Raw genomic sequence first — 14,500 nt, 5'->3', positions numbered from 1 at the left:
ACTCTTTCCAGGACCACATCTGTATGTAATAATTTAAAGGTTTAAAGCTCCCCCCCCCCCGCACATACTATTAAAAGCCTGGAAGAAAAGACTGTAGCCACATACCAAGAGGAGTTCATGTAACAATGGCTACAAGATGGAGAATGCCCATGGAGCTCAATCCACCGGCACGACAGTAAAATCCATTTCTGAGCCTTCTCGGTGGAATCAAACGCTCCCTTCCACTGAACTCCCTCAAAGGGGGACTTGCTCCAGGATGCCTCCTCCCGTCAGGTTGGTGCTTGATGTGGAAGCTCTGAGATGCTTCTATCAGAAGAGACCTGGGAACTCCCTCTTTGTCTACCCAATTGCTCACGTTCAGGGAAGGCAGCTCCCTTGCGGCATCATCCCCTTGAAGCTCTGTGCCCAAAGCCCTTGATGGCTGCAATGACTTTGACACACTTACACAATCTGTCTTCTTTCCTCCGGAAAAGTGATAGCCTCGTTCTCTTTGAGTCTCTTCCCTTACGGTGCCTGACAGTTCTTTTTATTTTGGCACTGCATTTCCCCCAAAGAAGATAATTCCGCTGTCAAGGCCACTAAGGTGCCACCAAGGCACTGCCTTCCATATTTAGAAATCTCTGTGTCCCTTTGGAACTCGGAATCCAGTAGAATATAGGAGAGATGCTGCTGTCACAGGCTGAATTTTCTCCATGGGTACCTCCCTCCCTCCCTCCCTCCCAGATATGCACCTGCCAGTGCCTGCTATCTCATTCTAGTATCTTTTAGGACAAAGGTGAGCCATGCATTCAGCACTGGGGGGGGGGCACTAGAAAAAAAGAGACTATAATGGGAGGGGGGCACATAATCAACCTATTCAGTTGTGTGTATAAATTCATCTATTATGGAAGAGTTTTGCACATCTTAACATGCTCCAAACAATAACAACTCTAGGAAACAACACAAAAGCAGTCAGAAAGTACTGGACCACAACCCACTTTTAGAGGCTTTACATCCCACTTTGGGTTGAGAAACACTTTGATAAAACACATAAAGTCAGAGGACACATGTTCCCAGCTGCCCCTGGGAAGCTCCTGAATCAAGGATTAGTCAAATTCACAAAGGGGGAAAAAGAACAAAATCATTAAGTGATACAACCTGCTTCCTCTTTGGCAGAACATTTATGGATTTTAGAAGAAGAAGAAGAAGAAGAAGAAGAAGAGTTGGTTCTTATATGCTGCTTTTCCCTACCTGAAGGAGGCTCAAAGCAGCCTTCCCATTCCTCCTCCCACAACAGACACCCTGTGGGGTGGGTGAGGCTGAGAGAGCCCTGATATTACTGCTTGGTCAGAACAGTTTTATCAGTGCCGTGGCGAGCCCAAGGTCACCGAGCTGGCTGCATGTGGGGGAGCGCAGAATTGAACCTGGTATGCCAGATTAGAAGTCTGCACTCCTAACCACTACACCAAACTGGCTCTCTATTTTAGTCTGTTCGTTTGTTCATTCACTCATTCATTCATGCTTAAATTTCTATAACTGCCCCTCCTGGCTCTGCCAGCTTGGGGCCGTTCACAGCATAATTATAGTTCCATGAACAGTTAAAAGAATAAAAACACACTTAAAAAGTTACGTTGGTCAATAAGCATAAATCATAGCCTTCTGTTTCAGTTTGCTACCCTTGGTTTGACTTACACAACCCCCTCTCACATTCAGGAGGAGAGATACGGAAGAGGGCCCATGCCCTGTTGTTCTATCGCTCATTGGACCCAACCAAATTCCACCCAAATGGTGGAATTACTCCATTTTACAGTCCCTTTGGAATCAAGAACTCTTGCAGGGCCCAGTTTCATATTCAGGTATTGCAGACCTAATTTTTTACTATTGAGAACCCCCTGAAACATCCTTCAGGCTTCAAGAAACCCCAGCAGTGGTGCAATTGTGCATATTATGGCCGGGAAACATACCTGTGCACACACCCACCTGGGCCTCCTCCCCTTTTCACCCCCTCCAGGTCCATCATTGGCCAGTTTTGTGTGTGTGTGTGTGGGGGGGGGTCAACATGACTATATATGATCATATTATCCAATAAAGGTTTAACATTTTTTTTAAAGTAATTAACTCCTACCCATTTGAGAAACCCTTCCAGGGGCATCAAGAAACTCCAGGGTTTCACGAAATGCTGGTTGAGAAAGCCTGACATAGTGGATACATTTTTACCTTAACAACACAGGCAATGCATGAATGAGTGAATAACCAATGCCTGAGATCTCATTTTAAATGCAGCCATAATCACCAGTCCTCGCATTCCCTGGTCCGGCAAATAAATGTTATTAGTGCCATTAGAACAGCTTAAGACTGGTGCTCCAAACTGCTGTGCAGGAACGACGTGACACACCGTGATATTTCCCCGAAATACATGAACACCGCTGAAGTATTAACCTGCCAAGACAAATGCTTAGAACTGGGCCGCCAGTGACCCGGCCCGGCTCTTTCAATCAAACTGTGCCGGCAGAAGTTGTGCAGGCTCATTTGTTCCTTCCGGCGACGACCGTGGACATCACGCATGTCCTGAGAGCAGGGTACGTGAAATGACACCCAGAGGCCCAAGTTTTAACCACAAGCTCTTGCGCGACGGAGCATTAAGTGGAAACAGTTAGATTCATAAGTCCCTGAGTGCCTATTCAAAGGCAGAAACCCTTCAACATGAAATATCCTAATTTCTTCAGCCATCACCGGAACGCCTTACCTTGAACGATGAGATGGACTCTCGATGTCTTTGGATGATTGTCGGTTTGCACGGAGCAGGTGTAAGGGCCTTCGTCGTATATGTCCACGTTAAAGATCTTGATGCTGTACTCGGTTTTGGTGTTGGAGACAATGACCACCCGGTCATCTATTGACCACTTGTCGTTCCCGGCATAAAGGATGGTGCTACGGTTCAGCCAAGCTACTCGCGTGACCCTGTTGTCCACGGTACATCTGAAAAAGGAGGAATAGAAGAGAGTGAGCAGGTGGTATTGTGGTCTCTCGAGCCATGATTTCCTCTCAAGGTGATTGATATATCCTGAGTGAGACTTTCAGGTAACAGGAGGGAAGCTAGGCCCCCACTGGGCCTGGGGGAACCCCCACTTTGGCACTTCTCTCCCACTTTGGGAATTTCAGAAAGCAGGGGGAAATCATGCCCCCCCCCCCAAGAGCTGTTTTCATGAAAATCCTCACCCCTGGACCACCCCCTAAACTCGTTCCTTCCCCCCCCTGGAATCAGGAAGAACATCCTGATGGAAGTCACATGCCCACACCAGGGACCTTGGTGGAGATGCTCTGGGTTTTGGATAAAACTCAATGGTTTGAGGCTGATTGTTTACCACAGAGTTTCCTCAAAAGCCAGAGCATTCCACCAAACCTCTCCGACATCCCGACAACACTTCCAGATGACATTAGCACGCCAAATGCTCTTATGGGTTCGGTTAAGGATGGGGGAAATCTCCTCCTAAGCTAACAGCGTGGCAGCTTCTGGCAACCCTAAGTAACAGGCAACCCTAGGTAACAGGCTAACTGAAGGAGATTTATCAAACTCCAAAGCCAGAAAAGATGGCTCAGGTTTTTCTGCCCCAGCCTTCTGCTTCCCATGAGCAATGGGCCTCTTGAGGTCAAGAACATCATCTCTCTTCTGCACACTTTAAGACATCCAAAAACTTATGGCTCATTGTGAAGTCCCCCACTCACATGTGCCAAAATGATGGTGGGAAAAGTCACATCACTGCTCAGAGGAGCTTGGGACTCCAGATAATCTGAACTGAGAACATCACTCTGGTAGATAAGAAGAAGGCATTCCCTGTGGCCAATGAAGAAGCAAACTCAAGGACTTCCCGCCTTCAACTATACCTCTGCTGGGTGAGGCCATCTCTGCTAACCTAAAGCTGGAAACTTTGAAACCCCTTAAGAGTTCACCATAGCTTTGTTGCAACTCAATGGCACTTAACAAATATTATTGTTAATTGAAATGATAATGAATTACTTCTTCTTTTCAAAATATCCACTGTTTCATACAACGTGTGTATGATTTTATGGAGAGAGAGAGAGAGAGAGAGAGAGAGAGAGAGAGAGAGAGAGAGAGAGAGAGAGAGAGAGAGAGAGAGAGAGAGAGATGTTAGAATTTGGAACAGGAGATACATTCACAACTAAGCATGTAGATCCCACTGGAGCTATCTGCACAGGACATTGTACCTATTTATTTAGACTTTTTAGCCTGCCTTAATTAAACCAAAAGATGGGGGGAAAGATCCAGGTCAGAGTTGCTAATAGCAGTTTGCTATGTACAAACAATAATCACTCCTCTGCTGCCTAAGTTTATCTATTCACATTAGGCAAAAGATACATGTGGGAGCGAGGAGAGGAGAGGAGAGGAGAGGAGAGGAGAGGAGAGGAGAGGAGAGGAGAGGAGAGGAGAGGAGAGGAGAGGAGGACAAGAGAGGAACCCTGTCCTTTTAGCCAGTCTTCACTTTTACCCACTTCCATTCCCTTGGTCTTACCATCTTCACTTTTAATTAGCACCCACCTTTCCCTCCCAGCCCGTTGTTTCAGCTGTTTACTACTGGAAGTCTGATCTTCCATTTTGTTGTGCTGAGTTTGTGGTGAACGTGATCCAGCCCAAAGGTCATTGGAAGGGCTTCGCTCATTCCCTTGTGGAAGGGTTGGGATGTGATCCTAGAACCAGGTGGCAAAGGGAATATTGAGATGATCCTGTTGATTTCAATGCAGTAGGCAGAAGGTCATACTAGGCCTTGAGAGGACCTTGATTAAACCCCCTTCCCAGTCCTGACGCTTCCTGGGTGACCCTGAGTCCATCACTCATCCAGTCTAACCTATCTCCTGAGTTTTTCGGGAGGATAACATGGAGGAAGGCTGAAGCATAGTCTAGCTCTTTTCCCGAGCTTCCTGGGAAAAGAGGAAGGTAAATTTGCGATACCCTGATAGGTAGATTGACAGCGGTGGAGTTTGTCAGGGCTATTGACCTGATTCCAGCAGACAATGAACTCGCAGGGAAGTGAGTTACTGGAAACTGCATGCCACAGGCAATAAGCAGATCATCCTGGAGACATCATGGGAAACTACAGCCCCAGCTCTACTAAAGAGCATGATGTGTTGATTAGAGAGTTAGACTAGGATCTGGAAGACACACGCTGAGCTACCTGCCACTGTTCACTTGGGCAGGGAGGCAAAAATACTGGGGGAAATGGGAGGGGGATTGGCTGTCAACTGACACTATGACATCACTTCCTGAAAGTGATGCCATCTCTTTGGGGCACGCTCTAGCATTCCCCCCAAAGCCTGAGGTTAAAGCACAGAGCCACATGTTACAGTATTGCCAAGGCCCAATGGCATGGTCTCCAGGTTGGGCTGGAAGCAACACCAGTGCATTGGTATGATTCTCCCCCCAAAAAAGTCTCTGCCCCCTTCCTCCCCACCTGTTGGATTGTTCCAAGGGGAAAATGGAGGACTGGAGAATGAAGTGGCAAATCAATTTTTGGGAGAAAAGTGTGGTGGGGACACCTTTTCAAACTGTTCGGCTGTGGAGGAACCCCTGAAAATTTTTTTCACACATTGAGGAAGAAGAAGAATTGGTTCTTATATGCCACTTCTCCCTACCCAAAGGAGTCTCAAAGCAGCTTCCAATCACCTTCCCTTTCCTCTCCCCACAACATTCACCCTGTGTGGGAGGTGGGGGGCTGAGAGCCCTGATATTACTGAAGAAGAAGAGTTGGTTCTTATAGGCTCCTTTTCTCTACCCAAAGGAGTCTCAAACTGGCTTACATTCGCCTTTCCTTTCCACTCCCCACAACAGACACCCTGTGAGGGAGGTGAGGCTGAGAGAGCCCTGATATACCTGCTTGGTCAGAACAGCTTTCTCAGTGCTGTGACTAGCCCAAGGTCACCCAGCTGGCTGCATCTAGAGGAGGAGCGGGGAATCAAACCCAGTTCTCTAGATTAGAAGTCCACACTCCTAAGGAAGCCTGGGAGTGGGAAACTGCCCCTTCAGGGAAGTGGGCATGGAAGTAAGATGCGGGAGTCAGCCAATCTATCCATCATCTCCCACTTCCATTGTGGAGAAAGTGACTAGGCCTGTAGAGCAACAGGAAAACTGGGCTCCAGTGACATCTAGTGAGGACAACGGCCATCCGAATTTGGGTGAAAGGTTGTGTAAACTCTGACGAGCTCTCCCGTAACCCCAGGATTCCCCAGACGTCTGGTTGGGATTCCCTAATCTAAATAAACACATAACAATGACACACAGACAAGCTAGATTCATGTGACCATTACTCTTATCCATGTTTTCTTGTTATTGTGGTTGATGATCATCTCTAGAAGACTGCAATCATACTGTAAACTCTCACAACATATTTACACCCTTCTTTACAAACCTGGGGATGCAAGAAAAGTGAGTGCCTACTATCAGATGAAGAGCCTCTTGTGGCGTAGAGTGGTAAGCGGCAGAAATGCTGTCTGAAGCTGTCTGTCCATGAGGTTGGGAGTTCGATCCCAGCAGCCAGCTCAAGGTCGACTCAGCCTTCCATCCTTCCAAGGTCAGTAAATGAGTACCCAGCTTGCTGGGGGGTAAATGGTAATGACTGGGGAAGGCACTGGCAAACCACCCTGTACAGAGTCTGCCATGAAAACACTGGAGGGCGTCACCCCAAGGGTCAGACATGACTTGGTGCTTGCACAGGGGACACCTTTACCTTTACCTATTATCAGATGAATTGCTTGGAAGTGGCTACTCTAAAGGTAATGATAAGAGTGAAGCAGAAATGTGGACCAGAAATACAAATGCCTTGACATCCCATAGAACATCCCATAGAACCACTGTTTGTCCATCCGGGGGTGGCCAAACTGTAGCTTTCCAGATGCCCATGGGCTACATGAGCCCCTTGGCCTCTCTTGTCCCCTGTCACATTAGATATGAAAGCTTCAGGCATCATGGCTGCATCTGCACACTGCTGGACATCACACCATTGTGGCACTCCAGAAAGCAATTGCACCTGGATTTCCCAGTGCGGATAAAAGAATCCAATTGCAACAGAATGTCAAAGCAAAGCAGCACAATTGCCGCTGATGTATGGATGCAACCCGCATTTCCAAGAGGTAGTTATACGCAGCATAAAAGAGAGCCAGACAAGGAAGGAGGAGGGAAAGGAACTGAAACGCTTCCAGAACAAATACACCATTTGATAAAGTAGCCTGATTTATCTGTTTTTATTTCTTGCCTTTATAGCCTGCCTTTCTGCCAGCGCAGAGCACACGGTGAAATACAGAAGGTTTCCAGGTTTCTGCATCCAAGCCCTGATCAGACCGAAGTGCTTTAAGGTTCAGAAATGTTGCGGAACATGGAGGGTTGTGGCCCCATTCGGGATTCAGGGAATTTAGCAGACGAACCCACAGCGACAAGAGCAATACCCGAATTCACTCGGTAACAAGTAGAATTAAAAGCATTGTTCCAGGCCCTGCATTTCTCAAGATCTCAGCAATACAGACGCAGGTGCACGGCATGGTGCATGGAGATGAATGGGTGAAACACCAGGACATGCTTTGTATACTATAACAATGCAATAAGCTTCCTGTATGCTATTTCTTGCCCTGCCCTAACTGCACAAGCTATGATTTCCAGACTCAGTTATTCTTAGTTTGGAAATGTATATTTAGCCATATGGCATTCCTCCATCTTCCACCCAGACACAAATAGTTCTGGGGACGCTAATGGCGCTGACTTGATTTCCACCCCTTCCTGTTTCATCACTGCGGTCATGAGCTTATTGTGTTGATTGGGGAACCAAAGACAATGGCTTCTGATTGGCTGTGCCCCAGAAGGGATCTGATTTGACATCTCAGCAGAGCAACCAACCTTCCCTGGCAATTCGACCTCTGGGTGTTCTCGTGTTCTGTTTTTGGCTGACATCCAAGTGTCCAGGGAGGCAAGGGATTTGCCTGTATCTGAGGCAGGCCCGGGTGGCACGGGGATGAAGCTCTCCTCAATCATGCCTGATCTTTCCTTGCTTGGAGGGTGTGCACCTCGCATCACAGTGGTCTCCCGTTGCTTCACTTTTTTGGCAGTTCTCCCTACAGCTGATTTCTTGCTCTTAATTTCTAGGACCCTGAAGGACAGCAGAAAAGGAAAGGAAGAACATTCTGGGCTGGAGGTCCAAGGGCTTTCAGGAAGTTGGACCAAGGGATGCCACCCTCCAAGTGGGACCTGGAGATCCCCTGGAATTATAGCTGATCTCCAGACTAAAGAGATTAGTTGCTCTGGAGAAAATGGATACTTTAGAGCAGGCGTAGCCAAACTGTGGTCCTCCAGATGTTCATGGACTACAATTGCTGGCAGGGGCTCATGGGAATTGTAGTCCATGGAGATCTGGAGGACCACAGGTTGACGACCCCTGCTTTAGAGTAGTCTTTTCCAACCAGCTATGGAGGAACCCCTGGAATGATTTTCAGGTTTTGAAGAGCCCCGGGACATGGTAGCATGCCCCTTCAGAGAATTGGGCATGGAAGTTAAGATGCAGGAGACAGCCAATCAATTGATCATTTACCATTTCCACTGTGAAGAAAGAGGCTAGGCCTGGAGAGCAGAAGAGGAAATGGGCTCCAGTGACATCTAGTGGGTTCAGTGGCCTTCTAAAATTCAGGGAAAGGCTACATAACCCCTGGGGAATCCTCGCATGATCCCAGGGCGCCCCGGAAACCTGGTTGAGAAACCCTGCTTTGGAGGGTGGACTCTGTGGCATTGTACCCCACTGAGGTCCCTATCCTCCCCAGGCTCCATCCCCAAATCTACAGGAGTTGTCCAACCAGGATCCAGCAACCCTACCACCTCTTCCCACCGTGGTGGACTGGAAACCCCACTGGACCCCCTATGAGGAAAGACTCCAACAGGGGGAGATCTCCTTGGCTTCCAATTAGCTTATAAACATGGATCTTGTCAGTCTGATTCTGTTCCACTCTCTTTTCCTCCTGTCTTCTTGTTTGTTTTTAACGCTGAGACCTTGGGCCTGTGTCCCTTTATTATTGTGAATAAGAATCCCTTCATTCTTGTCTGAAAAGCAGAATATAAGTGCACAGATCCCTGTCCCCTGGCGCCATTTCTACTCTATTTCACAGCACAGAATCCAGAGAGCTCTACTGCTTCTTTCCTCCCCTTCCTCCCCCCCCTCCCATCCATCTCCATCTTGACTCCCTGCACAGCCCGCTGTTCTAACACTGGGTCCCCTCCCTTTATTTAAATTAACTGCAGGAGAACTAAGCGGAGCCTAGTTAAGTTGAGCCCTAAGGGGATTGCAGTCTAGTGGACTATTACTCCTGTCTCAGTTCATTATAATGAATAATAAAGAGATACTTACACACGTTTTTTGGTAAATTATTCATTGCATGGGCTGGGAAAATCAGGGCAGTAATATGTAAAACAGACAAGTTGCATGTCTGTGTTCATATAAATATCGAGCATAAAGCCCTTCAAGGAACTTGTCGCTCTCCTCATTAAAGATGAAGAACAAGGATCAGAGTCTGAAGAGACAATCAGGCTTCCTTCATGAGGGCTAAATGCCGGAGGAGGGGGGGCTCTGAGCTGTAAATTCGGGTGGGCGCTGGACCAAAGTCCCCCCCCCCATTTTTCTCCATTGAAATACCCACTTGCTTGATGATACCGATGGGCATTTGTAACACTTTCCAGCATGGGTCACACGTGCTCCATCTTTTCTCAAAACAAATTATGCCTTTTGCTTGGGAGCTGCCCAATCCCTCGAAAAAGAAATAAATAAAATAAAGTCCCACACCAAAGAACTGCTGAAATGGGTGCACCATATACGATGTGCAGAACCAGTGTAGTAAGAAAGCAATTGTTTGCAAAGGATCTTATTTCTTATCAGTTCTTCTAGGATTTTTTATTCTCTTTTAGATTTTGCATTGTTTAGGCTGACATCCTAGATGGGACTTGGTGGTGGGGAGAAGTGCTGCTGGGTCACAGCTGACCCGAGGCAACCCCATAGAGCAGGGGTAGGCAAACTGCGGCCCTCCGGATGTCCATGGACTACAATTCCCATGAGCCACTGCCAGCATTCGCTGTCAGGGGCTCATGGGAATTGTAGTCCATGAACATCTGGAGGGCCACAGTTTAACTACCCCTGCCATAGAGTTTTCATTATAAGAGATATTCCGAGGTGGATCTCCATTGTCTCTCTCTGCGGAGCAACCTTGGTCTTGGGCTATCCCAGGTCAAGGCAGATGGGATTTACATGGGAGTAAATTCCTTTGCATGAATAGAGATTTGCTTCCAAACAAACATTGATATAGGTCTGTGCAGTTAGTCTGGCTTCCTTAGGCAACAGGACAGCCTTTCTCAACTTGTTTACCATTGAGAAACCCCTTAAATGTTTGTCGGTCCTCGAGCAACCCCAGAAAGGGCGCAATTGTCCAGAATACGGTTGGGAAGCATAGCTGTGGACACGCCCACCTGGAGCCCCTCCCCTTCCCAACCCCTCCAGGCCCATCATTGGCCATTTTGGGAGGAGGGTGTCAATGACCATACATGGTCATATCACCCAATAAAGGTGAAAATTATCTCCTACCCATTCCAGGGCCATCAAGAAACCCTAGGGTTTCACAAAACCCTAGTTGAGAAAGCCAACAACATGGTTGTCAATTCCCACTGGCAAAACTCCTGGGGGGAAAGCCTGGGTAGGGCGAAGACCTCAGCAGAGATGTGAAGCCACACAAATCTGTTGTTGATTCCAGGGGAACAGATCTCTGTGGTCTAGAGTCGAAATTCCGGGAAAACCCCAGGTTCCACCTGGAGGTCGGCCACCCTACAAAGGCATCAAGGGCGCACAAGTTCCTCCCCATTAAACAAATGCTCCCTCCCTCCCTCGCTGTCATTCTGAGATTTCCGCAAGCGTTGCCCACCCACACGCAAGTGTATCTTGACGACTCCTATGGGCGAGAAGCCTCAAAGCGGATGTGCTCCCGTAGTGGGATTCAGTGTCTCCTGTCATCTCCTGCATGTTTTCCGTGCTCCTGACGAAACCTCATCTATAATAAAGTCCCTGTGGATTCCAGCAAAGGCAGCCTGAGATAATAACACAATGTAAGCCAGTCTGGATGTGTGACAAAGCACTTGCTTGATGGAACTGACAGACCAATATTACCAGGCAACACATTCTGCAAAAAGCCTCTGAAAAGTACCTCGAGTTCAGCTCCGCTTCACAGTCTGGGGACATTTTCAAGACTGATCCTCCTCAAATTGCAGGGAAATGCAAATTGCCGGCTTCGTTCATGCAGCGCCATTGCAGCATAATTGGGGCATGAAAGCATTTAGGTTCCACTCCCGTGACCCTTGTTCAAACCCCCCTTTCACCAGGTAGGCAGAGAACGGGAAGCTTTCTCATACCAGCAACACCGAACTCGGAGGTGGGAAATGTGGGCAGAGTTTAACTATGCAACGGAGCCCAGCACTGGCAGCTTGAAGAATGAAGATTTTTATTCAGAAGAGAACTGGGTAAAGAGAGAGGGGAGGCCTAGCAGTCTAACTGTTGAGCTACACCTGAAGGCAAACTGGAAGACGGATGTTCAAAGGAGGAGGAACTCTCCAGCTGAGCCAATGAGGACACTGGAGGAGACTATTTGAGGAAGAGAAAAAGAAATTCTCAATCTAACTATGTTAACTATACATCTCCCTTGATGCTTCCATAGGATATCTTTCCTATCCTTTTGAATCATGCATGCTTTGGGTTTCCAGGTCCCTTGTAGCTGCCAGCAGGGGATGGGGTGTGTGCATTATGGGAGCGGGATGGATCATGAAAATTAACACAGGGTGCTGATATCACTTGGAAGTGATATCGGCATGTCAGCAGCATTGGAGGATGACGCTCTGGCTTTTGGGCAAAAAACTCTATGTTAGAATTAGCCTTTAACCATAGAGCTTTGCCCCAAAACCAGAGTGTTGCCTTCCCCAAACCAGGGGATGCTCAGGCCCCTAACAGGGGACTGGCATCCCTATGCACTCTACAGATCTTGCATATTCCAACAGGAAGAAATCGTGTTTTCCATCTGGTCCACTTTGTTAGAGCGTATACAGATGTCCCACTGAAAAACTGGGCTGGATGATGGGCCTGGAGGTCTACCACAATTACAACCGATCTTCCGACTACAGAGATTGGTCCCACTGAAGGAAACAGAAGCTGTGGTGGGTGGAGTCTATAAGATCCCATCCCCACCAAGCTCCTTCTCATCCCCAAAGTCAACCCCTCCTTTAACTGGAGATGCCAGAGATGGAACCTGGGAACTTCTACATGCCTTCCTGATGCACTTTGCCCCTCCCCAAACTAGAAGAACATCACATTAAAAAGGAACTACCTGGGGAATAAAAGGTCATCGGGGGGGGGGGGGGGAGATATTCTAGACTAGCCTTTCCCAACTGTTTTCACATTGAGAAACACCTGAAACCATCTTCAGGCTTCAAGAAAGACCAGAAGTGGTGTGATCGTGCAGAATATAATATCCTATGTCTGTCTGTGTGGGAATTGTCCCCATACATGTAGCAAAAGAGAATTCAAACATGCAATACGTTTTAGAACTGAAAGTGGTGCGCATTTGGACACAATTTTTTTTTTTTACCATATTGCATATGTGTAAACAAGCCACTCAAGTGCTAACGGGTTTTGTTTGAAGCAAACTGCAAGTCAGAGCAGATGCAAACCGATTATGTGAGCCAGTAGGGTAATCTGGGCAATTAAGGAGTAGTGGAAGATTCATGGAAAATTAATAAAACATCAAAAAAAGAACCCTGCAGGATAACCCCCCACCCCCCAAGTAAGGCCAATAAAACCTACAGTGTTTTAAAGCAAGAGCTTAATTCAGCAGCACACTGCAGAAGTTAATAATATTAACATAACTGACAAGCAATTTAGGAAGACTGCAAGGGATGGTAACGGGCCAGGCTCACGCAGGAGAGAATTTGACAGCCATGAAGCTAACCTCCCTCCCAGACATGATTGGGAGGAAATAACCATCTCTGCCTTTCTTTAGGCCTGCTAGCAGCGTGACCACAAGGAAGGCAGGTAGGCTTCCTCAGTGGGGCTGTTTGTGTGTGTGCAGCACAGAGGGGAAAGACGGAGCGATAAACATTTGGGTATTTCTGCTCCGGAACAGTCCCTGAGCTTTCCTGTTCCATTTCAGTCCTGAAATACCCTGAAAGTAACAAAGCAGTCTCAACTCAAGAGAATCAGAGTCCAGTAGCACCTTTAAGACCAACAAAGATTTATTCAGTGTGTGAACTTTCGAGTGCAAGCACTCTTTCTCAGACTAAACTCAAGAGAGTTCAGGGTTATTTTGGCACTATTGTTCATAAGCAGTAGATCTGGCCTCCAGCTGTCAGTACCACCACTCACTGGAAACAGGGGAGTAGACTGGGCCTGCAGAGACAGATCTACCTCTGTTTATTTTTGTTCTCCCAGAATTGCAGGATTGGAAGTTGGTCCTGATGGCTTCACATTCTGGTGAGCTCCCTTCCCCTTCCCAAATTTCACCTACCCCAACGTTGGTCCCAAGTATCCAGGGATTTTCCAAGTTGGAATCAGCAACCCAATGTCCAATAGACTCAGATGGAAGCCAGGTCTACTGATAACCAATATTTCTAATAGACTTTGGAAACTATACCAATACTCGTGAAATTTCAGGAAAACAATAACGATCCATAGGGTTGCCAGCTCTGGGTTGGGAAATACCTGGAGACTTTGGGGATGGAGCTGGGAGTGGGCAGGATGGGACCTCAATGGAGTGCACAGCTATGGAGTCCACCATCAAAGAAGCCTTTTTCTCCAGGGGAACTTATTTCTTTAGTCTGGAGATGAGCTGTAAAACCAAAGGATCCCCAGGTCCCACCTGGAGGCTGGCATCCCTAATTATCCACTAGTTGAAATTCCAAGACAAAATGAATATATTTGAAGTGTACATCTCTAACCAGTGGAATGTTTCAGAGTCACTGAAGGACCTAAACTCTCTGAAGGTCCTAAATTCACTGAAGGACCCAAACTTGTCCTCAACTCCTCACAATCATAACATAGTCTTGAAAAGAATAATAATTAAAAGTCAGTCAAACTTGCATTTATAGGCCAATGACCAGAACAAAATTTGCCCAGGTCACTAAACCAGTCCTAACTTAAAGAGAACGGTTAATCCAACCTGCAAGAAGATCTGAAGCACCGTACCACATTTCCTTCCTATATTTAGTAACCTGGACTCTGCTTTACACCTGCAAATTTTCCAAATATCTTCAGAAGAATCAGGACAAGCGCGTGGGCGCTACGTTCTTTGAGGAGGGAACATTAATTAATTTTTTTAAAAAACACAAAAAAATTGGGGGCTCATAATTGGATAGTTCCTTTTCTTCTTGTAGTTATTCTAGTTACAAAGTTAACATGTTCCAAAAGCAATTCGTTCCAGGCGGCTGCGGTGGAGGAGAGAGAGAGGGAGG

General features: G+C 47.1%; 1 protein-coding gene across 9 annotated transcripts in view; it reads right to left on the bottom strand.

The window, feature by feature from the left end:
• Positions 1 to 14,500, bottom strand: part of OPCML (opioid binding protein/cell adhesion molecule like) — a 696,918-nt gene that overhangs the window by 153,686 nt on the left and 528,732 nt on the right. For all 9 annotated transcript variants that reach the window (XM_077307199.1, XM_077307200.1, XM_077307201.1 and 6 more), the window contains one exon: positions 2,726 to 2,958. In XM_077307199.1, coding sequence (XP_077163314.1) covers positions 2,726 to 2,958 — 233 coding nt within the window. The remainder of the gene's footprint in view (positions 1 to 2,725; positions 2,959 to 14,500) is intronic.

Source organism: Paroedura picta, chromosome 12 (genome assembly GCF_049243985.1).
Source record: "Paroedura picta isolate Pp20150507F chromosome 12, Ppicta_v3.0, whole genome shotgun sequence".
Taxonomy (NCBI): Eukaryota; Metazoa; Chordata; class Lepidosauria; order Squamata; family Gekkonidae; genus Paroedura; species Paroedura picta.
Note: the sequence above shows the minus strand (reverse complement) of the source record. Positions and strands in the feature narration are given on the sequence as shown.